Below are 27,287 nucleotides of genomic sequence, written 5' to 3' on the forward strand. Positions count from 1 at the left end.
AGCCAGTGACCTACTTAACTGTAAGAAAAAGAAACAGTCTATTAAGAGAGCTAATTTCTTAGTGAAAGAGCAACTCATTTTATGAGATGTATTTTGTATGTGAAAAAGGAACTTATCTAACAAGAGCTACATAGTCAAACAATGAACTTGTTTGGTAAACCATCTAATAAATAAATTTAGTAAGATTTATAGTCACTTTATAATTTAACTAAACTCATTTAGTAAAGTCACAACTAAAAATAAGCTTATTTAGAAAATATACCTGATGCCTAATAAAATGAGCTGGCCCAGTGTTTGATAAAGAGAAGGAGCACATTTAGATAGCTATGCTACTACTATTGAAGGACTGCAGAATTGGAGCCATGTCCCAGGGAGCCACAAGTCAGTGCAGGTTTTCATTACTGTATGTCACTTTAATTAAGGCTAACTGTTGCTTTTAACAGAACTCCTTCAGATTTCATGTTTTTTTTTTTTTTTAATATTTTTCACTCAGTCTGGAAGAATTCAAAAATAATCTGGAGTAGTGCAACAACATGTTAAATGTTTTGCAAATTAATTTTGACTTTTCTCTACTAAGCAGAAAATCTGGTTCTGCCATGAGGTATTTGTTTTGATGACGATAAATTAGCTGCTTTAATAACTTCCCATATTTTTAAAAGTTTGTAAACAAACTAATGTGTAGGTCAAGTAGACATTCTGCATTTTGGTGAAGTAAATATCACAAAGAGAATCAATGCTTGCTTAATTTCTGAAAAAGCATAGAATATGACATGAACTTTTAAATTTGGAAAAAGTGTGTAGAATCATGCCAGTATAACAAGTGCAATTAGGAAAGCAGCACAACACAAGCCACACACTTAAAACTTGGTAGTAACTGTGGCTCTCTAGGAACTGGCTTACCAACATCTGATCAAGGAGCTCTTTTAGTACTTAAAGCAGGCATACCAGAAGAAGTCTGTTTGTCTAATAGACAAGTTGTGCTTTTTGAAGTTAAAGTAAATAATTCTCTAGTAAACATATGTGGCACAAACTAAAAAATAAAATAATACAGAAAGTTATAGTTTTTTTTGAAGCAAGTACATCTTTTAAATCACAGATGTACAAATCAGGTAGAAAAAACAATTACAAGACATAGGCTTGTCTCTGGCTATTGTGAAATCCTGAGTGTAAATCTTTATTTTACTGTGCCTTGTTCAAGTCTCAAAGCTTCCTTTCTTCAAAGTGCCATGTGTGTGCTAAATATAGGGTTAGGCCAGAGAGCACAGCAAGGCCGTAATGTTCATTTGTTTTCAAAGAATCATTTACATCAGAAAATACACTGTATAATACAAACAGGATATGACTGACATCAAGAGATCTACTATGTCGGCTGATTTTCTATTGTTAGTATTTTCTAGAAGCTAAAGACCCACTGCTCTGAAATCCCAATGGCTTAAATGTATACACAACCGTCTGGTTTAATTTATGATGTACGGTATTCTAATGGCTAACGGGTAAACAGAACATTTGGGACATCTACCGTCCGAGTAGTAAATTAAATAAAACATACATGAACAGCCTTTTCTTAAGCAGAAAAAAACAACAATTACCTTTCCTCAAAAATATTTACAGTATGTTTAAATGTAGCTCCAATATCAGCATCACTGACTGCCTCAATTTTTCATTTTTTGACAAAGTAGAAATGTAGAATCTAAATTACACAATTGAATTCCCTTTCTAAAATGCAACTAATTAAAAAAACACAAAGTTTAATCATCATCTTGAGAGAATATTAATAGAGCAAGGATTTACGAAGTACCCGACAGTGGTCTAAATCAGCTGTAAGTGAGCGTGCCATACGATTGCTAGTCAGCTTCAACCGACATGCTGCTTCAATGGCCTGACCAAGGGAGAGGTTAAGAGCATCAACTCCTGTAGAGTCCAGGCTGAATGACCTGTGCCTCCGTGGCTGCTGAAACCCGACATCCAGTTTAGGATTTATCTGCATCAGACTGTAGCTGGTAGGGAGATAAAGGCGAGACTCTGGAGAGGAATCAGCAACCTCTGAGGAAGTAGGAGGGCAATACCTAATAAAGACAAGAGATTAAACAAAGTCAAGGAGTATGGGGAAAACTCAGGATATGATACAATGAAATATCCATTTTACACAAGCCCAAACCATTGTCTATTTATTTGTATGAAGCTTGTAACTATGTGGATGAGATTACTGTGATAAAACCTAAAAGTCATGTCACTTCTTTGTCTGCAACATTTGAGCAAGATCTCTGCTATTAATGGGAAGTAAATGGGTACCGGATCTCCAAATATGTCTTCAAATGAGAGCAGACAATATTGTAAACCTAGACACAACTTTCTCTACAGAATATTAAATAAATTCTCATTATTTCTGAATGGACCACAAAAAAATCCCTTTAATATTTTAGAAGATTCCTACTCACAGAATAGTGGGTGAGTAAGGCACATAGCTGACGAAGGGAAAAGGAGATCCAGCAATGAACATGGGACGTGTCTCACTCCTAGTAGAATTAGATAGAGGAGAGCCAGGAATCCCGTCTGCGGGGGAATTTGCTGATAAATAGATCAAATAAATAAAATAAAGGTTTTGGCTAATGGAGATAGAAATACCAAATGATTGACAGGTTAGGATCATATCATACCAGAGTTAGTCTGGTTAGCAGGTGTACTTCCATGAAAATTTTGCTGCCTTTCTCTGCGACACTGTGGACATGGCTGAGTGGTGCTAGCAAAGGCTTCATCGGTTACAGATCTCACACCAGCACTGCCTGAAACAAGATACCAAAGGGGAAGAACTTGACATGTATACACAAAAAACATACCATTTATATTATAAAAGATGTGTCATGAATGTCTTACTGCGTCTGCGGGTTTCCACAGTGCTACAGTTTCGACAGGCTGTAGAGTGTTGATTGCCTCTGCTAGTTGAAAGCCCTGGCACAAGCACAGAATACTCTTTTCCTGATGACACAGAATTAGAATGCAGTTGGTTAGCTTAAACTATGCAATCCAGTACAGTGGCACAAATAAAAACTGCACTTTATCTCTACCCTCTCTAACGGAATTCCTTCCTCTCTGACGTGAGTCATCATGAGCTGGCAACTGCCCTCAACCCCCCTTGTTTCCAGCCTCCGTGATTATTTAGGGTTATCCCTGTCCCATTGGAAGGCACTCTAAAATATGGCTATCAAAACTTCTCCAGAAACTTGCTTCGTCAGTCTTTCAAAAATAATCACATATGGTAGCCCTCTCAAAACTCTTAAATCAAAACCTCCAAACTTTCTCAAATGAAAACACTTCAAGTGCTTGTCGCGACATTTGATTATCAGGTTGATATGTGCTAGGTAAAAAGGCTTTAGAGCAATGACTTAGAGTTGGTCATGTTACCACATGTTGACAATTTCAAATACAAATCTAAGCTGACAACATGCCTTACATTATTATTATTATTAAGTGTAAAGCTTCAGGATGGCAAATACTATGTTAAGATGGGGGAAATGAGGTCACCCAGGACAGAAACATAAAAATATGCTGTCACAGTTCTACCTGTGTAGGGTCCTTTGAACGTGACTGTGTCCAGCCTCTGAGACCCTAAAGGCTGTCTGAAAGTTTCTGCTGGAGTGGGTCTAGGAGACTGTGTTCTGGGTGCAGGCTGAGAATGATCAGAATCACTGCCTATAAAGAAATTCATGAAAAATTATGAGTGAGATTTAGCACATTGCAAAATATCCACCTGACTTCCATAGAACACTTACTGATTTCAAGTTCATGCCTTGCACGAAGGCTGCTAGGATGCCACTGATCATCTGGTTTCTTTGCATGTGCTAGCACATCTTGAAATTGTTCGGGAGATTCACTAGAAGAGAAAAGAACACTATTAAGCTTGAGATAAAATAATGAAATTTATACATTATGCTGTATGACAACATGTTAGAATGTTTTCTCATTATTTATTTTAAAAATAAATTTGTGAAATATTAGTTATTTGTACAACCTGCTTCTCATAGAATCTTAATTACTTCCCTGTAGCCATTATTCCATCCATTTACCAACCCGCTGAATCCGAATACAGGGTCACGGGGGTCTGCTGGAGCCAATCCCAGCCAACACAGGGCACAAGGCAGGAACCAATCTCGGGCAGAGTGCCAACCCACCGCAGGTAGCCATTATTAGATTTTTCAAAATGGAAACATTACTACTAAAAAAAAGTGAAGAGAGTTTATATAAAATTGTGCCTGTACTACTAGGATCTGGATTGATGCTCAAGAAGTACTGTCATGTTATACAAAACTTGAATAACATAAAATTGCATCTAATTTACACCAAGCATTCTATTAAAAGAATGCAAACTGACAATTGTCTAATCTTGCAACCAATAAAGTTCTGCGTATGTTATAGTATACAAAAATAAATGTGTTGCGTGATTTTGTGCATTTTACCTGTGATGGCTTTATAGTTGAATCACAGCAGTGTTTTTATACATCCACATTATCATGCTGCTTTAAATCAGACTCGCACATAAAGCACCCTAAGCTACTTTGCATATAATGCATGAAGCACCTATGGCAATAGCCCAGGCCTATCTGTCTGTCTGTCCGCATGAAACAACTCGGACCCCAGAGGATTAATATTGTTGAGATGGGACACGCTTATTCTTCAATTAAATTTGTCAAGACAGTTCAATTTTCATTGAGATATCTCAAATAGATTGTTCACTACGAAGTTTTGAAATTTCAAAATCTCCCATTGAAAAGTATTTGTAAATCTGCCAAGTTGTCTATCTTAAAAAAAGAGAAATATTCTGTGTGACAAACTACGGTTCCAATTTTAGCCTGAAATCAGTTACATCAACTTGTATATATACATATTTTTGTCTTTTTCACCTTCGATAGCCATTACCAAAGGCGAACAAATTCCCAATATGAAATTAATGAAATGCGGGTAGAAAGTTACTTCCTGTAATAAGCTGCTTGAGCGGGCATCTAATGTCCAGCTGGGCACGTGCAGGAGCCTTTCTATCAGCATGTTTCTTCTGCTTTATGAAGTCTTCCTAGCAGCTTGACTGCAAACAGATGGGAACCAGCAGACCAGCAATTCACTTCTTCCAGTACTTTAAGCCACTGTTTCCCATGGATCAGCACTGGTCCATAAACATTTTGTGCCAGTCCATGAAAAGGCAGATATGTCAGGCAGAAAAAGGCAAATATATCAATCTTATTATTGCTTACTGCTGATCCATATAAAACTGGCTATAAATTGCTTCTAGTCCATGAAGCTCCATTTCTAGTAAACCTGGAAGCAACCCACTCTTCTATTATGAATCAATCAACTCACCACAAAACCTTATGGGGGACCCTCACTCTTTGGTAGAATATTAATCAATCTAGCTACTGAAAACTCAACGGAGTAAAGGTCTACAAAGGTCTATATCTAATAAAATCTAAAACTCACAAGTAATAGCCACTATTGAAAACTAAGCATTAAAAGTATTTGTCTTGATGCAGCCATCTTAATGCTTAAATAAACTGATTTATCAGAAAAAGCCCAGAAAGACCTTTCTTTGTTATTTATGTCACCAAGCTCTGAATAACATTAAATTATATTATAGCATTACTTAAATAGTCAAATAATATATTAACTCGGTCTTTAAACATTCAGTGTTCCAATTTAAAATTATTGCCTATTTTTTGGTACATCCTCTCCTAGACTGTGTGGGTTTTACTCTGGGTACTCATTCTTTCCAACATCCCAAAGACATGCTAATCATGTTATTTATTGTAATTTGCTATTATCATCTAAGGACAAAATGCCATGGTGCTGGCTCCATGTGACCCTGGACTGGACAAATGAGTTAGAAAATAGACAGAACACAAAGGTGACACATTAGCTAGTACTGCTGCTGCCTGAAAGCTTTATAGATCTACCATCAGTTTTTTCTTGATTGAATAAATAAATTAATAAATTAATTAATCATTTTAAATTATAGCATTGGTTTATGTTTGGTTTGGTAGCAAAATGCTGTATAATACAAAATACTGAATGACAAGTGCTGTACAATGTGATATGTTCTACTAGACATTCTTTATATATTATCACTCCAAAAGTAAACGGATACAGTAAAAGGTACTCCAAGAGATAAGAAGTCTAGGACATGTTTATTGGCCTCAAGAAATCAGATAAAAGGAATAAAAACCTTTATTATTAACCTCAAGTGTTATGGAGTTGAGAGAAGAGTCAGCTATCTCTGTGAATTTTAAAATGATCACCGTGGAAATCTCTGCTATCCAAACAGCCTGCATAGTTAAGAAATTCCTGTACCCTTCTGATGAAGCTTACCTTAAAACTGATGACCTTTGTCTGCGCCCAAACTCACGTTCAGCTCGCCTGCTAGTAGGTAAGGTTGCTCTGCCAGAATCTGGTCTGGGCCAACGTAGACTTTCTTCTAGCTTTTCTTTGATCCGAGATACCTCATCCTGCAAAGCCTGGATTGCCTCTCTGAGAAACAGTAAATACATTTTACTTTTTAAAAACTTCATGACCAATGTTCGCAAGTAACCTCATTCTCCAGACTTTTTATTAGCTCCGTCTATCTAATGTGGCCAATTAGAATTAATATACCCATAAGCTCCCTGCATATTCAAGAAGCTAATCATTTTCTCCATGCAAACTTCTTCTCCAGTTATGTACATCTCATACTTACTTAGCTCTACCTGTGATCAGCAGGTTGGATGATGAGTGTATTTCCGGGTCAATTATAAAGTCACTTGGTACACCATCCATAGTTATTAGTGAAAACGTTAGTCGATGCCAATGAAACTTTCCTTGTAGGAGCCACTTAATATATGTTTTCCTGTTAGTCTGCTTTGTCCACTTTGTGCCTACCTATCTTCTCTCCTCAAAAAGCAAATTCTAACATCCTGGACTTTAGCAGCACCTCTCCTTTGTTATGAGTTGCCAGGCACCAAGTTCTCTTCTTTAAGGAAGCTGATCACTTTAGAAATACTTGCTAACAAAGTCACAGGGCAACAGCACACTGAATAAACATAAAAGTCCAAGAGGGCATTATAGTGCAACAGAAGGCAGAGCTGCAGTTAAGAGAACAGCTCTTTATAAGCCATTGGTGAAAAATTTAAAGGTAAAAAAATCTAAATGATCAAGTTTAACATTAGTATTGGAGGCTCAGTCTGCATGGACTACATTTTTGGAACCAGCTCAAGGCTAAGAGATCTAAAACTTAATTATAAAGGATTAAGAAAATGGCCACAGTCTAACTAACACAGAACTTCATGCTACTTTTTGTAAATGTCGGTGGAGTGACCCAACTAGGCAGCGGGCCAGAGCTTCAATGGCTCTGGAATCCTTACAGAAGTGCCCCAGAAAGAGTTATTCTTTCTCAATGAAAGAAAAATGTAAATCTTTAGAATCTGGTTTGGGACATAAGGAGGTAGGCACCAGTGGGTGACAGCCAAAGGACACTGCTCCAAGACTACAAGGGAAGCCCCCCCCAAAAAAAAATGTCACAAAAAAATTATTCATATATGTATTTATATTGTTGTTGCAAAGAGTGTGCAACACCATGTTCACCATCATGGCTACTTCATTCAGAATCAGCAATAACTTCATAACAATGATGAAATCATTGACTGATTATATGATGCAGGACTAAATTGCGCTTCCCCTGTTTGAAAGACCACCAGCCACTATTGGTGACAGCCATATTAGGTGCATGAGCAACCCTAAAACACAGTGAGCCTCAAAGAACAACTCCTGCTTTTAGGAATGTTTGAGATCCTATGATATATCACATAGCTCTCATCTATGCGTTCAAAGGTGCCACTGTTGGGAGGATGTTTGTCACTTTCAGTAATAAGCTCTGTGTCTTTTTCTGTAAATATATAATAGCATAGCCTGAACAAATCTACTGAAAACAACAGTCTTTAGTCCATAGCTTTTTACTAAAGACCCAATGATCAGTGTGAAATGCATTAAGGGACTTCTAGGAGGCACTGGTGTGTGGCAGTTTTAAAAATAAACCCCTAACCTAGACAACCTCTCATCCTAGCAGTGACTTAGAAACATGGTAAACAACCTGAACCATGACATAAACTGAATGTTGTAAGCTAGCAAGTCTCAGACTTGCAGTAGAAAAGACAAAATCAAGAGCTCATTGGTTTTGAAAAATATAGGCTGACAGTTAGGAGGTAAAAAGAAGTATAGAAGTGAAGTAGTCATGCAAGCATCCTTGTCCTGCAGTCAGGGCCTCTTTTGTTTACTTGTCCACTTAAGTTGTTCTTATAATCTGGTTTCATATTATTTTGTGCCAAACCACAAACTTCACCATAAAAAATAAATTTTTTAAACATGTCAGGACATAGAATTATCTCTGTATAGTTTACGTGAAGTACAAGGACTAGGCAAAGGAACTCAGTCATCATGTCTTAAAAGTTAACCTACTGGGGTACCATCAGACTTCACTTTGCACAGGAAGAATGGGACCACAACCTCCTCACAAGGATTAGGTCTTAGAACATAAGACTTACTGGTGGACTGGGCCCAGTTCAGTCCCCTCTGAGACTTTTTGAGCTTTCATGCGCTGGGGAGAAGTGCGTGAGGAGACAGATGTGGGAAACGTTTTAGTTTGCCATTTACTCCTAGGCCAGATGCTAGTATGGACTGCTCCCTGCCTTTCACTCTCTGATTCACTTGGAGCTGCAAATAGAAGAGAAAAAGAAAACAGTAATGACTCATAATTCCCAAAAAAAGGTAAAAAGGAAAGAAGCAGCACTAATGCTACTCACAGACAGTGGAGTCATGCCCGAACTCGCTGACCCTATTTTCAACCCAGGGCTCTGGATAACGTGTTTCAGAGAGGTCCATGTTATTTCTTTGCTTCCGAGTGACAGGAGTTGCTTTTGGGGGCAATGTACTCTGACTATATTTTCTTTGTGGAATCTCAGGGGAAGATTGTCGAAGAGAGGAATTAGAGGAGACAACCTGCCTGGTGAAGCGAGAAGGCACAAGTCTGAAAAATAACAAATATTATACAAAGTGAAGATAGAGGAACACAAACAAAGCTTCAAACCAAAGCCTAACACTTGGCAAGAAATGACTTTTTTTTTTTTTTTTTTAAAAAAGAAAACTGGCACACTAAGAGAAAATGTAACACAACACCTAATCAATAAAGTCAAACTCCAGTTCTTTTCTCCATTAACTAAATTCTCACATGCCAATGGATGCACACTCAAACTCCACCCACAATTAGTATTAATGACAACAACTACAGTTCTGCTGAACTTTTTCACTACTCAGTTTCAAAACCTTTGATTCGGGAGTTATTATGATTCTAAATACCTTGACTTCAGATGCTCAGGGCTGTGAACTGCGGGAGTGAAGCGACTGCACTCCGATCCTATGAAGCCACTATCTGTCTCTGGTGATAAAATGCGCTCCTGAAAAAGTAGAAATAACAAGACTGATAAAGGAACTGTGGTTTCTTTTAAGAAGGGATCTGGATGGTGAGTTGGCAGAGTGTATTCCACAGAAATCAATGATCACTTTGTCTCCTATTACATAAACTTAACAGATTTCACTAGTAAGGAAGTCACTATTCCTTCCTTGATCTCAATCATTAGGAATTCACCTTAATACGAGACTGAATTACATATTTTTATGTTCAAAAAGGAAGTTCATTGATTGCTAAAAACATGCTTTTAGAAAAGAAAGTTTTATAATCTATAAAGGCTGAGCACAGATTAGCTCTCACCTGTGGAGATACAGTCTTCATATGAGTAGTAGCATTTTGTGGTTGTAAATCCAAGGGTTTATTCTTGTCTTCTCTTGCTATACTAGATCGACGAGAAACACCCAGTTCAGGTTTTGAAGCTCTAACTCTCTTAGGTTCTCTGCTATGAGAACTAACTGACTGGTTCCATGGAGATGTTGTGGCATCCACTAGTTTTGGCCAATCTCTTAATCTGTCAGGAGTAGAAGCCGGAGGGTCTGTTTTCATTTCTACTGGTTCTCTAAGAAGAAAGAAGAGAGGCGTTGCAGATTTTGTATGGTCAAGGAAATACACACAAACAGGCATACACCTTACAGGCAGTGTATGATGAAATGACCTTTCATACAGAAGCAGTATGGTACTTAGGAAAACAAAACAGTAAAATCTCAAGCAAGAGAAATCAAGTGTGACTCTTATTTGAGATGAAGCCAAAGATGATGCTACAATCCAACTGCAACACTGCATCCAAATATTACAATAAAAAGCACAACCACAACAAATCCACCTAAGTGAAAAAATACAGACACATCACTCCATACTCTGTATAATTTCATAAATTGGTGTCTTTTTAAGATAATACCAATAAACAATGTTTCACAGTACGTACTCTAGATCGAGGTAAAAAAAAACAAAAAAAAAAAACACAGCAGTAATATTTTGAGACTAGAGATAAATTAATTAATTGATACAGTATAAATAAATAAATAAATAAATAAATACTGATAGAAAACAAAATTAACAGATAACATTAGTACAGAATTATCAGTTATAATTATTACAGCTTTATAAATTATACCAGATAAAATAACACAGGATGCTCTGTTGTAGAAATAAATACTTTACATTATGATGATCTACCTACATGATTCATGGGGCACAGACAGAAGACAGAAATATTAAGAGTAAAATAACCAAAGCAGATGTACTTACGGACGGATTGTTGGTGTGCTTTCATCTACAGAAGGTGATTTTTGGTGCTCATTTGTTCTTGGAGTTAATTCGGAGGACTCATCCTGCTCTGACTTTGGTAAAATCATTTCAGGCAGCTCCCGAAACCTATCATAGCTGAAACAGACAGAAGTAACTTAACTTAAAACAATGCTGCTAATATTTTTTTGAACATTCATTGGTGTGTTTTGGCTTTTGCTTACTGTTCAAGCAGTGTGCTGTATTGCCCTTCTACTTTTTGATGCTTTTGCCTTATAGGTATGGGCAGAAGTTCAGGATGAGGCGTTGATTCTTCTGGCTCGCTGTCTCCACTGATTGAGCTCACATCAGTCTTGCTGGAGCCAGCTGTACGCTCCAGTGTTGGCCAGGAGTTCTATGGATAGAAATTAATGTGTTAGGTGCAGAGCCAACTTAAAGGATTATTTTAGTGTCCAGTTCTCTAAAAGGTGATTAAAGCTAGGGGCTTAAAGACTGTTCTATGCATTCACAGCTATTTAGCTGCTTCCATTTATTCGAAAATCTGTATCCCATTTTTCATTACAAGATGATAAGATAAATGAGTTTCAGGCACCTCCTTTTCTAACAAAAATCATCCTGTACCTTTTAAAATTAGCAACTTTTCTGCAGGTAAAATTCAAGCAGTTTAAGTGATTCTGATTGCCACAGCTTGGATCCAGTTTTGTTTCTCTCATCTCTTAATAACTAAGATTTCTTTAAACTATGCCTGGTAGCACGTTCAAAAATACTGTTGTGTGCTAGAGGAATAACATGATACTTTTAGTTTCTCTTCATTGGATCAAGTGTAAACAACTAAATAATAATAATAATAATAATTTGCAATAAATAAGGCAAGATCACCACCTTGTGGCCAAACTCTGAATCTGCAAACTACTAAGGAGGACAGAACAAATGACTATAAATTTCCGGCCTTCTCCAGGAATGACAAAATATAGCATGAAACAACAGCATTACTCCAACTACACAGAAATGTCACTACAAAGGCAGGGTCTCTCCTCAGCCTATGAGCTGAATAAGTTGTCATAGAACTCTAGCCAGTCAAAACACAGTGCAAGACCTATCAGAGATATTGCAACTTAAAGAAGCTTTCTCAGGAAAACATAAGCTTTTTAAGACTTATTTTATAATAGATAAAAGCTATGTCTCAACAAAAAACAACAACAGAAACAAGGGTGGAGTAAGAATAAAAAAAAAATGTCTTCATACTTGAGGATGAGGTGTGTGTGCAGCAGGAACTGGGATTTGAGCAGAAGGTGTAGGAGGCTGTGTCATGGGGTCAGTGAGAGATGACAGTGCCATGCTGAGAGGGGGAACTGGGGGAGGAACAGGGGATGGTTGACTTTGCATTGCTTGGTCAATCTGGTCCTTTAGATCCTCTAGGCGCATTCCCAGTCGGAAGATCTCTCCTTCTATATCCCTGAGAATAAAGCAGGAATGTCAGGTCATACACATATTTTAACCCAAATATTAAAGCCAATAATTTCAAATAATTTACACATCTCTGTTACAGTACTTTTGACACTAGTGTGAATGAGCCTCTGCTGTCATATGTGCTTAAGAGAAAGAAGAGGAAGATGAAAATGTTGTGATAAACCCATATATTGCCCCAACATATTATGTACTTTGCCTCCCTCTACAAACTGCACTTATTTTATTCAAAAGAAATATCACTGTTACCCAGTGCACAAAACCCACTAATTTTTTTTATATATATTGCACCTTCAATCTGCATTTCATTGATCCATTTTGTGAGCACACAAAATGGAATTTATCATCATTCCAAGTCAGTTTAGAAACATTATACCAAACTTAATAATTGCAAAAAAGGTAGGCCTCTTAATGCAAAAAAAGACAAGAGACTTAGTAATGACCAATTAGTCTGTTAAAATATTTAACATTAAATTGGTTCCCATGGTTTTGTATTTTTATGTAGTTTTTGGTTCCCTATTTTTCACCATCTGCAACCTTTTAGTCCATAAGAAATTTGACAAATGTGTTAAGTAAATTCAATCCATGTTAATCTTGTTTACTAATACCAAAATTATGTCAACATCTTGTCTAGATAGTTTTAAAAGTTTCCATGGTTTCCACATTAACTGTGACTCAAAAGTCTACAGTATTCTTCCTGGGTTCCATCTTCTATGGATTCCCCCTTAATTTCCACTGATATCTTTCAGTATGTAATTCATTATTTAGCTGAATGAATTTTAATAGATAAGCTTTACCCATATCTTTGATAATTTTGAAGATCTGGAATATATTTCTATGCAATCTTCTCAACTCAAGAATAAAGAGTTTTATTCTACTGCAGTAGTACAGATTCTCTGGTCCATGGATTCATTTGGTTGCTCTTCTCTCTACAGTTTCTTACAGCGTGGTTACTAGATCTGCACAGAGTATTTCAGAAAGTGGTCCTATGAACATGTTGTAATGTTTGAACATAAATGACAATTCTATACTATGGATATCAATTAATTTTTTTATTGATTGAGGTTTTTGTTTGGGGCCATATCTTTAATGTAGGTAGCCACATTATAAAGAAATTGTTATTTTTAGTAGTACTTGTAGTAGTAGTAGTAGTAGTAGTAGATTTGTCACATGCATAGAGTACAGTAAAATTCTTGCTTGCTTGTCTGCACAATATGCAATATATCACAACACTTTGGCACCATGAATAATAAAAATATATTAAAATACATAGCTTCATGTTAATTAACTGCAAAACACATCAATTTACCCGAAATACTCCTTACTCCTTGTGGCCCAGCTGGTAAAGGCAAATGGGGCAGAAAAGTGTTACAAAATAAAAATATCTCAAATATTTTATTCAGAGGGGCTCTCTCCATAAACCTAATGTAACATGTCTTGTCCTATGCTTTTCTTGTATTCTATTGTGCAAAAAGAAGCAACTCACCTATTTGGGTCAAAAACCCCTAGTTTTGTGCCTTGTTGTTGTAAATGCTGATGCTCCTCTCTAGATTTAAGGTACCCTCTCTCCAGAGCTTCCTGCTTTTGCCGCAGTTTACAGAATCTCTAAAAACAAACATGGAAAAAAATAAGCAGATGTAAATGAGGTACACTCATCAAGTGTGGAACCTATTTCTCAGACAGTACTGACCAACTACAAAAGGCTTTCAGAACAAACCTGCAACTGCTCATGAGGGCTCATCCGACCTGACTGAATTGAGGACTCAAATTGGTCCACCTAACAAAACAAAAAGAGATGAAACACTGGGGAATGCAATCAAAATAAAGACAAATGGCAAACCACAGCAAAACAGGCAATTAGTGTTTTATTTAGGCAAAAAAAAAAAAAACAGACCTTGAAAAACACTTAATGTATGAGTCAATAACAAAAATAAATAAATAAATAAACAAAAAACCACACACACACAGAAAAATGGTTAAGTATTATATCAGGCCGGGCACACAGGTAAGGCTTTGTGCAGACCTAATAACCACAACAAACACCAAAGATAATGCAGACAGACCTGGCAAACAGCCCACCATGCAGCCCTTCAGAGTGCAATGGCAGGTTGGCCTTCTGTCTCATTAATACCTAAGTGGTCCTTGATGGCTGATGCTTTTGCTTGCACTGTTAAGGAAAATTAAATTATTGGTTGAGACAGAGTTAATTTGGTGAAGAGTCTTGATCTGGAAAAAGCATTTTCCAGCTGGCACTGAGCAGTCTTTCCTTTGTAGAAATAAATGTAAACTGGTTAAACAGTAGGATGTATTGAATGTTTTGCCCACAGCCCCTCACTCTGAAGTCTTGTTTTACTAAGACAGATATTCTGGACAGTCCATTTGACAACAGAGTACTTTCACTTTAAATTATATGACCACCTGCCTCTATATTGTGAATTCTTCTGTTATACTGCCAAGTAAAAAAAAAATCCATAGTTGAATTGATTGTATCCAAAACAACATCTGAATGTTGACTACAAGCTCACCTGATGTTGGAACTCTTTGACAGAAGTGGCTAGGGCCTGTGCCAACCGTTCTCCCCTTCCCTTCTCTGGGTTTTGCAGAGTACTGGGTGAATCAGCAGGATGATGCTCTGGAGATACATAATCATTGCAAATAAAAGGGTAGATCATGTTTTATTAAGAAGCTATCTTAAATAGGACACATATCTGCAATGTGCCAGCAGTATCAAACCCAATTACTGTTCCTGGACTCTACAGTCTTGCATTTGCTTTCTTCTTCTCACTTTAATTACAGTCACTACTTGATTAAATGTGCCATTTCCCCCTTTTGTGAATTTCAAATCAAGAAAAAGAGTCTTTTATTTCTATTAAATCTGGCTAAGAAGTACTGTACACTACAGGTCAAAAGTTTTAGAACACCTCAGTTTTTCAGTTTTTATGGAAATGCATGCAGTTTAATGTCTTAATATTTTATGAAATCAAGGCATAGAACAAATAATCAAGGCAAATAAAAGAAGTCAAGGAATCATTAACTGTTCAAATTTTTTGATTTATCAAAGTATCCACCTTTTGCTGACATAATAGCCAAATTGTTGTAACCCTTCCAATTCAGAATGCCAGTCACCTTGTGCAAGTCACCAACTCTGCCTCCAGCAAAAGAAACCCAGACCATCATACTCCATCCTCCATGTCTGACAGTTGGTGTCACACACTGAGGAACCATCCTTTCACCAACTCGATGGCGTACAAACAACCTGCTTGATGAACCAAACATTTCCAAAAGGCTTTCTTCCAGTCTGCAGTAGTCCACAGCTGGTATTTCAAGGCTCTATTTTGTCCTTTAAGGAATGGCTTTCTTACTGCCACTCACGCTGTCAAACCTGCAGCATAAAGTCTCCTCTTCATAGAAGAAACTGAAACTTGCTTTCTCAACCACTGTTAAGCTGTGCTTGATGCTGTTCTTGAAGTGGTTTTACTGTAAGGCACCTATCATGCAAGCTGGTGACCCTCAGAAATATGTCTTCCGATTGGGTTGTGACTTTGGGTCTGCCAGATTTTTTCATTTCAGGGTTTCTTCCAGCTTCCAATTGCTTTAGAATTGCATAGGACACTTTACTCACTGACACTTTGATTTTTTTTTTGCAATTTCTCTAAATGAAAGGCCTACACTTCTAAGGGTAATAATACTCTCATTTCATTTGTTAATTGTCATTTTCTTGTCATTATCACTGGAATTTACAACTTTCTAAAGTGTACTCTTGTCCAAGTAGTACTTCAGAGGGTGTAGTAACACAGTCTGTTCCAACCCTGCTTTAAGAAAGATACAGGGTTTTTATGTGATCAACAGAAGTTGAGACACCTGTGGAAATTGTTGGGTTCAACTTGCAGGGCTTAATTTACTTTAATTGTTGTAGAACATCTGTAGGTTGCAACCTATTAGTTGTTTCCTGAAGAAGGCCTTTTTCTAATATTCTGAAATTTCCTTTGTTTTCAGGTTTTGCTGACCTAAACTTTAAATTGAAACCTCTGGCAGTTTATTGCTTAACTTTTCACCATTTTAGGTCATTCATTGCATTTCAACTAATTAAATTTGAAGAAAAACTCAAAAAAACTGAGGAGTTCTAAAACATTTGACAGGTAGTGTACGTTGATCTACTGAAAGCATTTCAGGGTTTTGTCTATTCTACTCTTTTTTTTTTTTAACAAGTTACAGTAAACACACTGAGCCAATTGGTATCAGGAGTGCAGTTCAAGTATAAGATTTGTATCAGTCTGTACTCACTTCCACTTATTCAACAAGCCCTCTTAATTCAATTTTACATTTCTCAAGGACTCCAAACTTAAAATGACAGCAACAGGCTTAAGACATTCAACCTCCTTAGACAGCATATTAGTACATCACATGGGCAACATACACACACTCAGTCAGACAGGGCCAATTTATTGTCAATGACTAATCTACCAAGAGAAAAAAAAATACGCGAACAAAGGGAGAATATACATATTTCAAAGAGACTCTGACTGGGCTACTATTTGATCACAGTTTCCAGGAATCAAGAAGCATCAGAGATAATCCCCAAAACACTATTAATTAATGAATTTCATCTTTTGATTTTATAAACCAATATACCAAAAACAGAAAAATGGGGATCACTTTGAAACAATTAAGGGTAAAAAAATTTAGATTTTTGCTTCAGTGCGTTACATTAAAACAACTCATTGCATTTTACATGATCAACACAGTTTAATACAGACAGGTGAGGCAGATGTATGTGATGTTTAGTTAAACAGCTAGACCTTTAAACACCAAAGCCATGGTTATATGCTTTGAATGCAGACAGGTGAATTCATAATGTAGGATTCTACAAAGAATTAGCTTTTAGCTATCATGTTCATGTATGCTGCAAAGGCATATGTTCCAAGTAGATAAAAATTAAAGTCCAGCTGATTAGTTATGAGGATGCACTACCTTTGTTAAAAATTTAACTAATAAGAATAGATTTAATTTTTGCTTGATAACTGCCATCAAAAATATAATATATACTGTATGATATTGATTTCCTGCAGAAGAAAACAAACTGCATATTTAAAAATAGAAAACTAGTTATTTTCATACTAAAAAAAAAGAGAGATTCATTTGCACTATTGTCCTTTATTCGGTGATGCATGTAACAGCTTTAATTTGTAAACATAAAATAAGTTTTCAAATATTTTTCCTTTTTTAGACAGATGCACACCAATACATTGACTTTTTTTTTTTAATCAATGAGAAGATAGTTATGAGTTTGGGATGCCAATCTCACTTACATACTGAGGCCATCTGGCTGACTTAAGCTTGGTTTCCTCATTTTTAAATTAGTTTTCCTAATAAATGTCACACCATTGAGTAGTATACTGCCAGTTATTTGTAAACAACCGCTGGAAACTATCCATAAAAATATGTACACAAGTAAAGACAAAGGAAATATGTTTAATTATGTCAGTTTACCAACTAACCATGTATGGCCCTATTCCAAGCTACCTGACCCCAGATTACAGCCTTAATAATAGACAGCACAGCCTGATTAGCTACTTTTTCTCAGTTAGATCCTAAAACAAGACATGCCATCACCGTGAAAGATATTATTTAGGTTAGAAGCAGAGGTTTAAAAGACTTACCAGAGTTTATAAATGGCTGAAGTAATGGTTCTGGAGAGTGGCCCAGTTCAGCTTTTTGCACTTTAGGAATGGTCAGAGTAACAAACTTTGACCCTTGATGAACAACCCCATTCTGGATGCTATGGCTTGGCTTTGGTGGGTCAGCATAAAGGTTCACCTAAAAAAAAAAAATACACAACACAATTTATCTATGGAACGAGCCATTAGGTACATGGATACAAAAAGGGTTGACACTTATCCCTTGGTATTACAATGTGACATAGAACACTATGGTAGTCATTTAAAAGGCCAATTATGAAAGTTTAAGGCTCACACTGCATGGCATATGTTGCACACAAAGAGTCTAAAAGAACAAAAGAAAAGAGGTTATGAGAGCAAATTACATTAAACAAACCTTGTTACTCCACTCAGCTTACATACAGTCATGGCCGAAATTATCGGCACCCCTGGAATTATCCCAGAAAATGCACCATTTCTCCCAGAAAATTATTGCAATTACAAATGTTTTTGTATATACATATTTCCTTTATGTGCAATGGAACAACACAAAAAAAACAGAAAAAAAGCCAAATCTGACATCATGTCACACAGAACTCCAAAAATGGGCCGGACAAAATTATTGGCACCCTTTCAAAATTGTGGGTAAATCATTTTATTTCAAGCATATGATGCTTGTTTGAACTCATCTGTGGCAAGAAACAGGTGCTGGCAATATAGCAATCACACCTGAAGCCAGTTAAAATGGAGAAAAGTTGACTCAACCTTTCTGTTGTGTGTCTGAGTGTGCCACACTAAGCATGGAGAACAGAAAGAAGAGCAGAGAATTGTCTGAGGACTTGAGAACAAAAATTGTGGAAAAATATCAACAATCTCAAGGCTACAAGTCCATCTCCAGAGATCTTCATGTTCCTTTGTCCACTGTGCGCAACATAATCAAGAAGTTCACAACACATGGCACTGTAGCTAATCTCCCTGGACGTGGATGGAAGAGAAAAATTGATAAAAGACTGCAACAAAGGATAGTCCGAATGGTGGATAAACAACCCCAATCAACTTCAAAACATATTCAAGCTGTTCTGCAGACTCAGGGTGCAACAATGTCAGCTCGAACTATCAGTTGACATCTGAATGAAATGAAACACTATGGCAGGAGAGCCAGGAGGACCCCACTGCTGACACAGAAACATAAAAAAGCCAGACTGGAGTTTGCCAAAATGTACTTGAGGAAGCCAAAATCCTTCTGGGCAGATGTCTTGTGAAAGATGAGACCAAGGTAGAGCTTTTTGGTAAAGCTCATCATTCTACTGTTTACAGAAAACGAAATGAGGCCTATGAAGAAAAGAACACAGTACCTACAGTCAAACATGGTGGAGGTTCTAAGATGTTTTGGGGATGTTTTGCTGCCTCTGGCACTGGATGCCTTGACTGTGTGCAAGACATCATGAAATCTGAAGACTACCAAAAGATATTGGGGCGCAATGTAGAGCCCAGTGTCAGAAAGCTGGGTCTGCGTCAGAGGTCATGGGTGTTCCAGCAGGACAATGACTCCAAACATACCTCTAAAAGCACTCAGAAATGATTGAAGACAAAGCGTTGGAGAGTTCTGAAGTGGCCAGCAATGAGTCCGGATCTAAATCCGATTGAACACTTATGGAGAGATCTCAAAATTGCTGTTGGGAGAAGGTGCCCTTCAAATCTGAGAAACCTTGAGCAGTTTGCAAAAGAAGAGTGGTCGGAAATTCCAGTTCAGAGGTGTAACAAGCTTGTTGATGGTTATAGGAAGCGCTTGATTTCAGTTATTTTTTCCAAAGGGCGTGCAACCAAATATTAAGTAGAGGGTGCCAATAATTTTGTCCAGCCCGGTTTTTAAGTTTTGTGTGAAATGATGTCAGATTTGGCTTTTTTTCCTCTGTTTTTTTGTGTTGTTCCAATGCACATAAAGGAAATAAACATGTGTATACCAAAACATTTGTAATTGTAACAATTTTCTGGGTGAAATGGTGCATTTTCAAGGAAAATTCCAGGGGTGCCGATAATTTCGGCCATGACTGTATACTTTATATACTGTGCACTTATACATTAATTGTTAGATGGGATTGCTTGTCTACTTGCTCATTACTTCCCTCTCACTTAAACGCTGCAGGTCCATCCTTATTCTGAGTCATCTTTACTCTAGAAGCCTTTTAGAAGCTGTCCTCGTTAGCATTCCTGGACAAGTAAACTCACTTCAATTTGGGATGTTATTTAATTTTTCACCTTCAATTCATCTGATGTTCCAGAACATTTTTCTGCAGCTCATACTATTTCTCATTAGGCAAGAAGACTTTAGTATATTTTACCAGATGTACAGCTTCACAATAGCCCTCAAATTACACTTACTTAACTTTAGGAAAACTGTAAACCAATTCTAAAAGCAAATATCTGTAAATCTGGTAACACAATCTAATGTCATCCCATTGTCCACACTAGCCCCTGAAATAGTTCTCCTTCCATTAGCACTGGCCATACAGAACTGCACTATACAAACTTAACGTTGAATTATAGAGAACTTCAAGGCTGATAGCACCATTAACGGTGCTATTCAGTATCAAAATTTGTAAGAATAGCTCCAGTCGTGTACAGTAAATTTCCTGCTGCTCCTTACTCATATTACATTCAAAGGTTGTTACTTACTTTATGCAAAATAGTGTTCTTTCTGAAAACGCTGCAAAAATGTGTCTAGCATATGTGTTACCTTCATAAAGCTGTAATTACCAGTACTAAGACATTGCAGACTGACATGAAATGAAATGGAAGAACCATACTTTGTTGAAACATTCATATCCTCATTCTCTAAGTCTGCTGCAGTTAGCATATAGATATGCAGAAAAATGCAAAAATCATTATCTTTATAGCACAAAATATACTGGAAAATTTTTACTCAAAATCAACTAGCTTCAACAATTTTTATAATGCTGATAACTATCACAAGTTTATTTCGGATAGAGTGTTTGTTTTTTCAATTTTCATGCCCACAGACTCACATTCTAACACAGAAACAGTCATGAACCTAAAAGTGGTAAAATCATGATCAATAATGACTTAAACACATAAATCTATTGCCAACTTTAAGTCAGAATTCAGACCCCATAATAGTACTTTCGCTATGTACAGTATATACCTGTATTTTAATTTTTTTATATAATATACAGAATTCCAGAGAATGGCAATGTGTTGCATGTTGGTCGGACAAAATTGTGCTCTGCTCTGTATAAAATAAACACTGTAACAACTTCCATATACTTACACAGTAAAATAGACATATCAATAACACAAAATAAGATTTAGAGACTATATACACTAAAAAAACAGAAATAGGAGTCAGCCTAACAGACAAAAGGTTTGCAAATCCATAATATGTGGAGGAATGCTATGTGGGACTTGCATTTTTAAATTTGATTTTCACATCAATGAAAAATAATGAAGCTTGCACACAAGCACACTGCCAATTAAGAGTAATGGCTTGTTAAAGCTGTTTAATAATTATGTTTTAAATTCATTATAAAGGACAATAAATATATTTAATAGGAAAGTCTTTTAATAGATTTTTTTCCACAATACAATGTTTATTTTCACCTACTTGTCAAAACTATGACAAAAAACATTTTAATAATTCATCTCTGATGCATATTACATGTGCTGTAGAATTTGTAACTAGGAGCACCAGAATATTTTAAAATGGTTGCTGCAGAAGAATCTGTCAGTATGTCAATTATTTGCCTACCAGCATGGACTGACTACCAGCATTTTTATGAACTCAAAGATGTTACTTAGATTTTTATGATGGTTTGGGCTGCTCATTATTATATGTTCCAATTTCTTAGTCAGAAACCATTACTATCTCAAGGTGACTTCTTAATGTAAATAAATATGCAGTGTAATGGTATCAAAATGTAATGTGCAAATTCAAAATTTCCCAATAATGTGCTTTATTTTGCAAGAACTTAGCAAAGGTTCAAGTGTTTAACACATAGAATGGGTAAATGACTCAGCCAATTTAAAGGTGTTAGTTCATTAAGCATACAAAACTTTGGGAAATGGAGAAAACAGGAATCCTTGGAGAAAACCTTTGCAGGCAAATATACAGTATGTAAATTCCAAATTCAGAGAGTGTCTGTTCAGGTAATCAAACCATGTCTTTAGACCTGAGAGAAAGAAGTGTTAATTACTGCGAGACTGTGGAACCTAAATTAAACCATTTAGAAACAGTTAAAGGATACAACTCTTACACATACAGATAGCAGTTAACTGATCTAGATTAGATAGACTTTGACTCTTCCAAAAAGACTATGGATTCATCCCAGAAGGCTGTTGATGCTGGGTTTTTTTTGTTTTCCTCTCCTCTGATGCCAAAAAGACATATCCTTTACTTGTCTTGATCTAATTAATTTAATTTACAGTGACTGACAAAAACTACTTAAGATGTAAAAATAAATAAAATGGTTAAAAATGCATAAACAATAGTGCAAATAGCACAAGATGTACCTGATATTGTTACCTTCACTTATTCTGTATTCCTATAATTTTAATTTTTTAGATTGATGTTTTTTAAATCACCTTTTGAAGCAGTACACAGAAATCACATATTACTCTACCACCATTCATTTAAGTAGGAATATGTGGTTATATGTATATACAGTAAATACTGCATTATTTTGTACATTTCAATTACTTTCAATTATTTATTTGTAAATTTACGTAAGTGAACAGTACTTGGTCTGCTTTTTGAGATAAGGACTATGTAAAAAAAATTAAAATAAATAAATAAATAAAAAATTAGATGAACAAAAGCTTGTTCACCTCAGCCAACTGTTTCAGTACCTTTGCTTCTAGACGCAGACGATCAATTGTATTCTCGGCCTCTGCATACTTCGTTAGTAATCGATTGTAGTCTTCCTGAAATACAAGGAAAGTCAAACACCTCTCAGTTTAGTATCATCTTAAAATATAAATAAGATAAAAGGAATGACAAACCATCTGCTTCATTAAGCACTAACTTTAGCAAATAAAATTCCAGAAAGCTCACTTTGAAAATTCAGAAGATCAAGTTTTCTCAGTAGCCTCCTAAGATTAAGTACTTTCAAAGCACAACAACAGGTTGAAGTAATCTAAACTGGAGAAATACACTCTACAGTCTGTATCACGATCTCCATCATTCTTTAAGGCACTCAAGCCAACTGTGGACTCTGGAGTGGAGGCTAAGGCTCCTCTTGAGAGTGGTGATCTGCATTCAGGGCCTTAATGAGGCAATAACTATTACAGCAGAAAATTTTTCCTAATAACTATGAGACATTACCTTAAAATGTATTGTTATTTACCTGTAGCTGGCTGACCAACATGGTGGCCTGTTTAGGACTTTTAAATTCCTCTGGCACTTTGGCATTGGCTGTTGTGAAATTATGGGTAGATGGGTCACCATCTGAGTTGCTTAGGAGGACCTCTTTCACAATTTCAGCAGGAGACTTAAATATTAGAGGGGACTTGCTGCCTGCAGTGCTCTTTTGGGGAGAGCCCCTGCCCTTAGGAGGCTTGTAACTGTTCTCTTTGGGGAAGCGGATTCTTGGTTCCACTTTGGAAACATCAGGAATTGGGTGGTTTAGCTGGCCCCTGCCATACCTGTAGCAAAGAGATTACACTTCAGGATTTTAGGAAAAACTATGCACATATCAAAACATAAATACTGACTCACAACACTCTCCAATAGGTTTTCTGCATTTAATATTCTGTTAATAAAAGGGCCTCAAAACAAGGTCAACGCTTGTAGCCCAGGACAGATACAAGTATACACTATTCCAAAGAATACTGCATTCATAATTAGACTAAAAGGAATACAAATACAGAATAATGGTTCAGGTTAACACACAATATACATAATTAAGTACCTCAGATCACAATCATCATGTCTCACTGTCAAGGAACAAATTAAACTATCATTCAAAACAAACAAAAATGTGACAAGTACAGTTTTTATTGGTCAGGCTATCCAGCCACATAAAGCCTCTTTCAAATGTTTTATTAAACTTACACGTTAATTGTTTGAAAATGCATCCTTGTGGTATTTTGGACCTGGTTTAATACCTTGCATTGTAGGAAATAGTGTTTTTAATTCTGTTGAAAGACTGATCTGCCAGTGGTCTGATGTAAAATGTACACAGAGGAAGCACAGCAGCCTAACCGTTCCTTTACTTCCACCTTTGGGCAGGAAGAACACCACCAATCAAAAGACGCCTGATGTCACCCAAGCCCTGCCTCTGTGCTTTCCTCTTTCAGTCACACAGACAAATAAATTGTGCATATTTAAACTTTAAGAGTCACTAGAAGAACTGAGCGCCACTTTGGACTCATGTGCACTTTACTTTGCAGTTTTTTTTCCCAAGAAGCAGAAGAATTATATTAAATGGGATAGCTGATGGTACCCCAAATCTTTGAGATGTCTTGGTCTTTTCTTTTCAGAAATTTTCATTATATACATATTTAGACTTTGAAATACCTTGTTCTGAATTAGAGCAGTAAGAGTTGTCCCTACCATTAGACATAAGACAGATTTGTGACAAAAAAAAATCAGGATGCTACATACGTAACTCAGACTGTAGGCCTTGAGAGGCAATTAGTTGAATTTGACAGCAACAAACTCAAAGTAGTTAAACGTATATAAAACTGAAAATAGCAGGATCAGACACTTGGCCAATATATATATCATACTACACATAGCAGAAAATGCAAAGCTTCAATATGGAAAACATATAAAGATGCACCACACACAATCCTGAAAACTCTACTTAAAGATATACTACACTGGGTCTAGCAATGTAAGAGAAAAAAAGTAAAGGTTTACCTATAGAGATACCTAATTAGATCATACCCCATGGATGATGGTGCAACATGCTAAAGCTGAGAGACTCAGGTAAAAATATAACATTTTAAATTAGCATGATGGAGAAGGTACATAGCCTTGTATCTGATAGGATCAGTCTTTAAAACCTAATTATGCTTAGTATCTGACACAGATAATTCAAAAGCTTAAACATACAACTTCATACAATAATTGCATCAGTAAAGACACTGAATTTGGCAAATCACTTTATATGGACTAGACTGGCTTTGATTCTGGGGTATGGGTATATACACACAGAATCAAACCAAATCAAACTATAGAACAAAATATGCAGACCTACTACATCTACCAGCTTGGCAATGCCACAATAATTATTCAAACTGTTTTCAGTGTTATTTTACCTGAGGTTGTTGGCTGTTACAACAGGCTTGCCTGAAGAGGAATGGTGTGTATTGGTACTCTTTTGTATCTGCTCCTGAGAATCAGAATTCATCATGTGATTTACATTCTTGGGTACAGCCTTGTTGGGAAAAACCTTGGTAACAATAATGTTTGGATTTGGTAACAAAAGATGTATTTGTTGTCGCAGTGCATATTTTTCATTCTTGAGCTCATCTGCTAGAGGTATCAAAGACCCTTTTCTTGGCATCTCGTGCTCAGGCCGCAGTTCAAAACTCCCTTCTCCACCAATCTGGCTGTTATTACCTTTTACTTCCTCTAAGCTCTCTGTGAAGGACGTATCAGGAATCGTCTCTGCATCTATATCAGGCCCATTGGTTAGATCTTCCATGGACAAATGGCTAAAGAGAGCCTGATTTAATGTGACCCTCGGTGTGGAAGTTGTCATTTTGTTAACTGGAAAGCCAATAACAGGCAGATTTTCAAGAGGGCCATCAAAATGATCCTGGTTCCTAGTGCTTTGAACTTCTAAAACACTATTGTCCTGAGTCATCTGGTCTATCTCGTACTGCTCCAAAAAGAATTCAGCAGAATTGCCCACAGAAAGATGACCGATTGAGTTAATTGGGCTAAAGATCTGGCCTTCATGCTCTTGATCCAGTTGTCCATCATATGGAAGGTCTGGGAAATCCTCTCCTTCACTATCCAGACCCTGGTCTCCACCTTCTGACCCAGCAGCTTCTCGCTCATCTTCAGTCATGTCCAGCTGGCGGTCTCTCTCTGGACGGCCATGCTGGTGAGGGACCATCTGTATATGGTCCTGATCTGCAGAGAGTTCATCATCAAACAAATGATCATCATTTTCATGCTGCAGTTCCAGATCATCTAAGAAAAAAATGCAACTCAGTTAATGAACAGATAATCAAGAGAAAAAGAAAAGATGGCATTCTTTTCTATCCTATAATTTCTTATAAATCAGTCTCTACAGTCAACTACATGGAACAACTTTACTCACTCAATAGACTGTAAGTCTGCTCAGACCAATGTTTCTGCAGGTCATGAGCCAGTATGTTAAGGCACATGACAACTGACAAAATAGACCAACTCAATTTAAAACCTCATCAATACTTTAAAATGGACAGGCTTTCTGATCTGCAGTGAGACTTGTTTTGCCTCCCTGCTAAAAACAAGAAGTGGCAGGTGAAGTTGCGTAACTCCGGAAGCAGAGATAAAGCAACAGATGACAATTCCTCTTTTTACTGCTTTCAAAGTCAGAAAATCAGATGTTAATTTCTGAGAACCACATACACAAACAGTTGTGATGGCTTAGCATTTAAGGGACATACAATTCACTTTTCCCTGCAGCCTCCAAGTTTAAAACTTTCACATTTTAACATTCTGCCTAACCCTCCCTTTATCTATCCCACAAAGAGCGATGAGGTACTCACAAAGTGACTGGCCCAAACTTGCAATATCCTCTGGTGAAGGAGACAGAAAATTGGGCTCCAGATCTTGCAGTTCACTGATATTGTAACTCAGGTCTTCTAGGGAGTCATGCTGAAACCTTGCGGACGTACTGTTCCTTCTAGTAACTCTGGGTGGTCCAACATTAGGTTCAGACATAGCTGCCTCAGAAAATGTCCCTAGTTCATCCAGTTCTCCTTCCAACTCCACTGGAAAATCTTCTGTCATTTTATCCAGTCCAATTATCCCATTCTCATCCATTTGCCTCTGAAAATCATCTTCATCTGCAACATTTTCTGCCTCTTCCTCTCCTAATCCTTCCACAGAACTCCAGCTCATCCCAACAGTGGGAAAGCCATTCATTGTGCCCCCCGAAAAGATTGGAGCAAAGGGCCCTTCCTTGTGTGCCATTTTTTTGGGGTGGGTTGAGCTATATTTAGCTCCTAGAAGACCCAAATGATCCCCCAGCCTCAATAACGCTTGTGTCGCTTCATTGGTAGATAACAGACATTAGCATGGGCCAAGTGGGGCTTCTGTTATCATAGCAGCTGTGAGTCAGAATCGGTTTGCCTCCTAATGAAGGGGTTCAAATTACTTTCTGATGAAAATCTGCCTTCTCCCAATGCACATGGAGAACTGAATGGAATAGTCTCAGTTAAGTATGTACAGATTTAGTTGTGGAATGGGAAGGGTGGCACCA

At 36.9% G+C, this 27,287-nt stretch overlaps 1 protein-coding gene across 1 annotated transcript; it reads right to left on the minus strand.

The window, feature by feature from the left end:
* Positions 1 to 27,287, minus strand: akna (AT-hook transcription factor). Its single transcript, XM_028810226.2, has 22 exons — positions 26,572 to 27,287; positions 25,126 to 26,008; positions 23,208 to 23,505; positions 22,711 to 22,785; positions 17,851 to 18,007; positions 14,716 to 14,822; positions 13,908 to 13,967; positions 13,677 to 13,795; positions 11,969 to 12,179; positions 10,948 to 11,117; positions 10,727 to 10,861; positions 9,779 to 10,037; positions 9,367 to 9,464; positions 8,814 to 9,037; positions 8,556 to 8,724; positions 6,352 to 6,510; positions 3,771 to 3,871; positions 3,562 to 3,690; positions 2,875 to 2,976; positions 2,658 to 2,783; positions 2,439 to 2,568; positions 1 to 2,066 (listed from the first exon to the last, which is right to left on the minus strand). Exons 1-22 carry the CDS (start codon positions 26,996 to 26,998, stop codon positions 1,772 to 1,774), a joined length of 4,434 nt encoding a protein of 1,477 aa, XP_028666059.1. The 5' UTR covers positions 26,999 to 27,287; the 3' UTR covers positions 1 to 1,771.

The sequence above is a fragment of the Erpetoichthys calabaricus genome, chromosome 9 (genome assembly GCF_900747795.2).
Source record: "Erpetoichthys calabaricus chromosome 9, fErpCal1.3, whole genome shotgun sequence".
Classification (NCBI taxonomy): Eukaryota; Metazoa; Chordata; class Cladistia; order Polypteriformes; family Polypteridae; genus Erpetoichthys; species Erpetoichthys calabaricus.

Coding starts and splice junctions, on each gene's coding strand:
- akna (XM_028810226.2), bottom strand. CDS start 26,998: ATGGCACACAAGGAAGGGCCCTTTGCTCCAATCTTTTCGGGGGGCACA. Junction 18,008..22,710: donor GTCTGCGTCTAGAAGCAAAG/GTACTGAAACAG, acceptor TTTTTTTTTTAG/GTGAACCTTTATGCTGACCC. Junction 3,691..3,770: donor AAGGCATGAACTTGAAATCA/GTAAGTGTTCTA, acceptor ATTTCTTTATAG/GCAGTGATTCTGATCATTCT.